At 43.0% G+C, this 8,479-nt stretch overlaps 1 protein-coding gene across 1 annotated transcript; it reads right to left on the reverse strand.

The window, feature by feature from the left end:
* Positions 1–5,620: 5,620 nt before the first annotated feature.
* LOC310775596 (galanin receptor 2a) lies at positions 5,621–7,862 on the reverse strand (the record flags this gene model as incomplete). Its single annotated transcript, XM_083635761.1, has 2 exons — positions 5,621–6,263; positions 7,513–7,862. The coding sequence occupies 2 exons, from the start codon at positions 7,860–7,862 to the stop codon at positions 5,621–5,623; spliced, it is 993 nt and encodes a 330-aa protein (XP_083491887.1).
* Between the last annotated feature and the right edge of the window lie 617 nt (positions 7,863–8,479).

Here is an 8,479-nt window from a genome sequence, read left to right on the forward strand (position 1 = left end):
CCCCCCCCCCCCCCCCCCCTCCTCCCCCTGTACAGAAGAGCCTCAGTAGAGTTTTGCACATCAATAAGGCTGGGAAACAACATTGTGTGAAGAAGACACTTTAAATATCGCTGTTTTGTAATGGGAGGATGTGGGGCCTTTATTGTGAAGTGCGCACTTGATGAGCTCAAATGCAAAAAAATCCATTTGGGCAGATGAAGTATGTTTTTTTAATGAGTCCTGATTCAGATTGAATTTGATTTGCATTCACATATTATTTAGCCACCCCGGATCCCATATGTACATGGGCTGATGGGCAGTGTTGGCTGGATGTTGTTTCCATGGTAAAGAGTGTGTCACTGTTTAATTTGTGTTGATATAATTGTGGTACACAGTTTGGATGACTCCAGGTTGCAAAATAACTTAACGCCAATCACATTAAGTCCTGCCTTCCTTTGACATTTACTTAAAATGTTAAATTAAAAGTATGTTATAATTTATTTTTAAGGATATCAAGACTTGTTTTTTAAATCATGCTAATGAAAGACATTTGGAAATAATATTGTATTTCAATATATTATAATACTTTATTATTAATATTTTACTACTACATCTAAAGTAATCAAATGGCTAATTGGCATTTGGTAATGGTTGACTTTTGAATGGCAATAATTAATGACTGATTTCCTTTCATAATTAATGACTGAATTCCTTTCATTGCAATCTGTAGGCCTGAGGATATTTTCTGAGCCATCCGGGGTTTATCAATCATAAATTACATAATGTGTTTATAATGTGAATATTGAAATGAGACATTCCATCATTAACTTGTATGACTGATGTGTTTACAACTGTCAAAGTATGCCATCCAATTGGCTGGAAATTCCACAGTACAGGGCTTTAAATCAATAGTCAGTAAATACTTTATCATTGCTAACTGGATATAGTTTGGACTTAATTCTCTTTATATTTATTCTCTATGAGTTGATTGATTAATTGCCCTTAAAGGTACAACAAGCAAGGTTTTTCTTTTTCTTTTTTATCGTTTTTTCAGATTTTCTCCCCAATTCCCCTGCTGTCCCCGGTCGTTCCACCCCCTCTGCTTCTTTTCACCTGACAGTGAGGAGTTTCACTGGCAGGACGTAGGGCGTGGGAATAGGGTGCACACATGCAATTCCCCCCAGTTCCCCTCCCAACCCCCAACAGGCACCCCAGCCACTTACCAACCAGAGGAGGCACTAGTGTAGCGACCAAGGTGTCCGGCCCACCCACAGACACAGCCAATTGTGCCTGTATGGATACCCAACCAAGCCGGAGGTAACACAGGGGCTCCAATGTTTGAATGTTTGTGTGACTTGTGAAATGTCTAATTTTGTATGGAGGGACACATCTTTTGTATATTTGTTTTTTTTTGGAAAACTTCAATAAAAACATTGTTGACAAAAAATAATAGTAATATTGTTCTTCAAGGATATTATTTGCTGCTCGTGGTATTTTATGCAACCAGGTTGTTTTATATAACAGTTCACATCCAGGTTAAAATGAAATTGCTGAAAAATGGTCAATGGTGAAACTTTGGGTGGATGACACTTCAAATGAAGCCGAAGAGGACAGCAAACACTTCAGCATCACCGTTTGTATCATCTCAACTGCACTGTTACTGTAAAGGCAAAGGAGTTCTATAGGCGGCTGCAAACTCAATGACTCAATGAGATCATGCGATCATACATGTATGTCAAGTGTGACCATGGCATGGCAATATAAATGTCAATGAATGTGCATCATATTGCCTGAATGATGTGACTGTGACCTATATTCTGTTTTTCCGCCGTATTGTTGGCGTATTGAGGTTAGACTGATATATTGGTTTGATGTTATTTAACTTCTATTAAATTCAGCCAATCAGTGAGGTACACTGCCAATCTGGATCACAGCTAAAACGCTCTGTCAAACCTCACATGAAACTTTATTTTCTTTGCACATTTAAAATTTTGATTTAATTGTTCAATGTTTTGTTTGTTTGTTTTGTTTGTGTGTCAAATAATGTGCAGCAACACATCCCAGATTTCTCCCTACCATTGAACAGGTGGTTGAGAGTCTTCTGGGAGAAACACTGAATACTTAAATAATAATAATAATAATTTGTAAAATTGGAAGATGTTGACACAAAACATCAGCTATCGGGAGCATCATTAAAAAATAGCAGTATGTAAAATGTATCAGCCTTCAAAAACCCATTTAGAATGAGAGTAATTTGTCATGATGTAAAGGATTTGACCAAGTTAGGTTGTAAATATTCACACACACATCAGTTCTCACTTCTGGGTTCCTGCTTACCATAAGGAAATGGATGAATCCAGGCTGTGCTTAGGAACCAGAACTAACTGTAATCCATGTATTGCATTATGCAAGTAGTTATCTATAAAACTCTGCTGTTCCTCACATTTACATGTAACAGAAAATTCTCCTTATGGACTCATGAATGACAAGTAGAGGAGCTACAATGAGGCTGTAGGTATGCAGCCGCAGACTTCAGTGCTGATGTTTGAAGAAACGGACAAGGTCATTATGTGATCTCATGTGAAGAGGTTGGTAGCCACTTGACAGATGTCATCTCCACTATGATGAATCATGTAGAAGAGGATGAACTCACTGACATTAATGGGAGCATTAATATGAAAGCTATAATTGTTGAGAGAATGATAATAATATGGAGGACACATCATGTTTGTCGGTGGGACTTCAGCACGTCAGCTGTAACATGTTGCACAAGGACTGGCACGAAGGCTACTGAACAACCAGACAGATGTATTTATTAACTGAAGACTTAATATGCTGTGCACACAAAGTACCATCTTGCATTCATACACAATAGTCTCGGTATACATATAAGAAACCAGGAGCAATTTTTCCTGTATAGCCTATCTCACAATACAGCCATACGTTTTAGGTTCACTGAAATGATGGCAATAGTTCCCCTGTACAGCCAGTTCCATGAAATCTGTCAAACTATCAGAATCAGCTTTATTGGCCAAGTAGACATACAGGGAATTTGACTCTGGTATATGTTGCTCTCAATGTAACTGCTATTTACATTATATACAATAAGTGTGATGTAGGGTGACCGTTATAAATATGTGTATAGGAGAAATAATAATAATAATAATAGTTGAATACTTATGTACAAACTAAGTATATGTAAACCACACTGGATTGTAAACAGGCTGTAAGTCAGATATTACACAGTTGTTTATAGATCTATATAAGCAAAGCTTTGGGACAGTCATTGCACAGTTATTGAGGCACAGTTTTGTGACTATCACTATCACTAATGCAACACTGAAGGCCGGTGGTCCATATGGCCGTCAATGAACATGCAACACCTGCTTTTTCCACTGTCAACATCATGCAGCACATGGTGGCAATAGCCAAAAGTTATAATAGTTAGGCTTGTTGTTAGGCATATGCACTGTTATTAGCACAACATACATTGATGCAGAAGTAATTCACAAGTACACCCGTTGTCATGGCAAGTTGCATAACATTCTGACTGTAAGTACTGTAATTATCAGTCCAACAGCACTTACAGTTCCTCAGACTCAAGCCATTTTCACACTAACATTGCATCAATTCCACAACCCTGTTGAAAGACTCTCATCCAAGCTTCCATCCAAAACTGTAACCTACAGAGAGTGATCCCTTTATTTCTTCTGTTCTTAATGTGTGTGTTTTAGGGTGGGGGTATTATTATTATTTATAAAATGGCTCTCTCAAATCAAGCAATCTGATTGGTTCACAGCCATTGTATAATTCCAGTAACCGAGTTCAATAACCCATGGCCATGGGTTATTGGTTGCCATGGCAACTCTCTTACTAAGAGAGTAATAATAAGGCTTACCTCAAATGACAACGTAGAAAAAAAAAATGGCGGAGACAGCTGTCAGATCCTTGTGAATCGATCTTCGCTTATAACTTTACTAATACTTAGCAGAAAATGATGTTTTGTACAAGAATAGATGCGGGCTAATGTCTTCTTTGCAAAAGAAAGGCTGTTAACTCCGCATTTAACCCCGCATTTAACCCCGTAACGTTAGTTGGTGTCGGGCAAGCCCTGAGAATGCAACGCTGCGCTCGAGCTGCCTGGGTTTCCAGAAAGCTCTCGGCCAAGCGCCAGGATTGGCCAATGTCAACTTCAGTCTCCAGAACGATCCAATCAAATCACCCGCACGTCTATCTTCTTGCTAGAGGTCCCGCCTTACAGTAGTGTTTCAACTGACTCTCAGAATACCATGCCAGTCGGACTTATAGTGTTATTATTATTATATTATTATACTTGGAACCCTTTTATAAAAGCAATATAGCACTCGAGCAGCGTGTGTTGTGGAATATATCCCCCTGCTCAGTTGTTATCCCACTCGGCCTGCGGCCTCGTGGGATAACAACTGATCAGGGGGATATATTCACCACAACACACTTGCTCTCGTGATATATTGCTTAATTATAAAATGGCTCTCTCAAATCAAGCAATCTGATTGGTTCACAGCCATTGTATAATTCCAGTAACCGAGTTCAATAACCCATGGCCATGGGTTATTGGTTGCCATGGCAACTCTCTTACTAAGAGAGTAATAATAAGGCTTACCTCAAATGACAACGTAGAAAAAAAAAATGGCGGAGACAGCTGTCAGATCCTTGTGAATCGATCTTCGCTTATAACTTTACTAATACTTAGCAGAAAATGATGTTTTGTACAAGAATAGATGCGGGCTAATGTCTTCTTTGCAAAAGAAAGGCTGTTAACTCCGCATTTAACCCCGCATTTAACCCCGTAACGTTAGTTGGTGTCGGGCAAGCCCTGAGAATGCAACGCTGCGCTCGAGCTGCCTGGGTTTCCAGAAAGCTCTCGGCCAAGCGCCAGGATTGGCCAATGTCAACTTCAGTCTCCAGAACGATCCAATCAAATCACCCGCACGTCTATCTTCTTGCTAGAGGTCCCGCCTTACAGTAGTGTTTCAACTGACTCTCAGAATACCATGCCAGTCGGACTTATAGTGTTATTATTATTATATTATTATACTTGGAACCCTTTTATAAAAGCAATATAGCACTCGAGCAGCGTGTGTTGTGGAATATATCCCCCTGCTCAGTTGTTATCCCACTCGGCCTGCGGCCTCGTGGGATAACAACTGATCAGGGGGATATATTCACCACAACACACTTGCTCTCGTGATATATTGCTTAAATATAGTGGGACTATGTAGGCATTACTTTGAATTTGTTAACCAAAAAGAACTGAGGAATAATTTGACCCTATTGTGTTATGTCAACTTCTTTGAAATGATCTTACCAAGAAACAAAGATGAACACGCATGTTCTATTCTCAAGATTGAGATGACTGCATGGGTGCCCAGCACGTGCTATTTTAGGCCAGTGTTTGTGTGGTTTCCACCAAAGGTAGGAGAATCTGACCAGTGACCACCCATAAGTCACTTTCAGAGTATTATGAATCGTGCATGCCTTGCTAAGTTCATGTGGTGTCTAGAGCACAGACCACATGCTGACAACATGTGCAAGTTATGGGGAAGCTTTTGGCTCAAAAACATAAAAAAAACACATGGATTAAACACAACCCGGGGCAGCTCTAGTGGGACATCTCCATACTGCTGACCGTGCTCGCCACCTGAATGACGTGCACCTTGTTAATAACCACCCTCTTCCTCAGCGCGCAGCCAAACACCTTCCTGAAGCCCTTGCGGAAGTGCTTGGAGACGAGCGCGTAGACGATGGGGTTGAGGCAGGAGTTGGTGTACGCCACCAGGTGGGAGAGGATGCGCAGGATGTAGGTGGCGTGGTTGAGGGGGAAGTGTCCGGACCACATGCAGAGGATGACCAGGTGGTGGGGGAGCCAGCAGAGGCAGAAGAGCGCGGCCACAGTGATGATCATCTTGGTGACCTTGTGCTTGGCCCGCCTCGACTCAGACATGTCCTTGACGGGGTCCACGGCGGTCCACAGGTAGCGGATGGTGCGGGCGTAGGTCAGGCTCAGCACCAGGACGGGGAGGAGGTACCCGAAGACGAAGGTGAACACGTCCATGATGATGCGCGGCTTGGACTCCCAGGAGGGGATACACACGGCTGCACCGCCCAGGTCCATCTGTCTGTAGTAGCTGAGATACGGTCCAGAGAATACCAAGGCCAAGCCCCACACCAGGCAGATGGAGGTCAAGGCATTCTTTGGCGTCCTCATCTCCCTGGAGTGCAGTGGGTAGCAAATGGCTAGATACCTGTATGACCAGACAGCAGATGTTTTATACAGATGGTCCGCAAAGGTGTTGTAGCAATGAGGTTGGAGGGGATAGGGGAGAGTGGGGCTAGTTGTCACATTGATTTTGTGGCATGTTGTTAAAACCCCCAAACAACAACAACAACATCAACAACAATGCCACCAACCTTTGGCTGGTGTAGCAAGTGGCCTCACTTCTAGACAATTCATAATGAACAAGAAGAGACCTTAAGTCGCGACGCCTGCAACTTAAAACGAATGTGGGCCAGGGGCACGCACACGCACGCACGCACGCACGCACACACACACACACACACACACACACACACACACACACACACAGACGCAAACACACACACACACACACACACACACACAGAAACAAACACACACAAGCTGAAAAAAATACAGCATCGCTGTCGCGGCTGGCTGGTAATAAAACCACATGCACACACTGCAGGGCTCCAGTTTCAGTGATTTATTGCACCAAATTCTGATGAAGAGCTTGGAGCGCGAAACGTAATTTTAAAGTTTGCAATAAGTGCAATAACTCACTGAAACTGGAGCACTGCAGTGTGCGAGCAGTTTATTCATTGTTGTATTGTGTTCAGCTTCAGCTCAGAACCTGCCATTTTTCACTTTGGATGTGCGCGCTGACTCATTTTCCTCACTTCTAGACCAGCCTCACAAGGGGTTTAGTGTCTGGAATCGTACCAGAATTGTTTTGGTGTAGTGTATAAGATGGGTGAGGGATGTTGTTTACCTGCTGTATGGTGGGTGCATGGGTGGGTGTCATATGTTGTTTTCAAAATGGGAGTGGTTTCATGTTATTATAGCCTATAATTTCTACTTTATACTCCAAATGAAGTGGAATTGAGTGCGGTCAAGTGTTATTTTATAATAACTTTTGCTTCCAGTATTTATCCAAAATGTAACAATGCAATTTTGAGAGAACACCTTAATTTACCTATAGGACTAATGTAGTAGCACTGCTGAAACATACAGCAATGGTAAAAAGTGTAACAACATGTCCCGGTCACCCCTACTGTCAATTCAATGAAAATATTACAGAACTTTAAGTTATATTTCGTCAAAAAATTAAAATTACCGTAATGTGAAATAAATGATAAAGTACTTCACCCCCCCCCCCCCCATCATGAGGCATATATGCATATGGATCTTGATTTCATGCTGTATAATGAAGTTTTCCCTCTGCATATATTTCACCTTTAGAAACACTAAAAACGCACCTGTCCAAGGAAACAGCTGCTAGGGTAAAGATGCTGGCGTACATGGTGAGGAAAATGATGAAGTGGACCGCTTTGCAAACCACAGGACCAAACACCCATTCGTCCATAGTGTAGATAGTGGCTTGAAAAGGCACACAGAAGACAATGAAGCACAGGTCTGCGATGGCGAGGTTAAGGATGAACAGGTGCGTCGTCTTGGTGTTCATCTGCCCGTTGCGAAAGAGCACGGCGAGGACCAGAGAGTTCCCCACGGTGCCGACCAAGAAGATGACAGAAAACACCAGAGAAATGACCACCGACTCCGGTTTCCAAGAAGAGGAGTTGAGTAAGGATGAGATGTTCACTTCCATTTCGTATTCATTCATTGTTCATACCGCGCAGTGATGACCACATTTTGCGCATGGATCGCGGAGACGCCCATCTCCTTTGCGCGCAACTTTTCCATCTCCAATAGGCTACTGTCTGGGTAATTCAAAGTAGGACAAGTTGTATCACTATCAGGGGTCCATCCTGCGAAACAGACGTAGCAGCAATTACCACTCTCACCCAATTCTGCTGAAACAGCTGCTGCCCGCCAAGGAAGAGGACAACCCAATCCAGATGAAAGCTGGGGGGAAACAGCTGCTGCCCGCCAAGGAAGAGGACAACCCAGTCCAGATGAAAGCTGGGGGGAAACAGCTGCTGCCCGCCAAGGAAGAGGACAACCCAGTCCAGATGAAAGCTGGGGGGAAACAGCTGCTGCCCGCCAAGGAAGAGGACAACCCAGTCCAGATGAAAGCTGGGGGGAAACAGCTGCTGCCCGCCAAGGAAGAGGACAACCCAGTCCAGATGAAAGCTGGGGGGAAACAGCTGCTGCCCGCCAAGGAAGAGGACAACCCAGTCCAGATGAAAGCTGGGGGGAAACAGCTGCTGCCCGCCAAGGAAGAGGACAACCCAGTCCAGATGAAAGCTGGGGGGAAACAGCTGC

This window comes from Poromitra crassiceps, assembly GCF_964638095.1.
Source record: "Poromitra crassiceps genome assembly, chromosome: 4".
NCBI lineage: Eukaryota > Metazoa > Chordata > Actinopteri > Beryciformes > Melamphaidae > Poromitra > Poromitra crassiceps.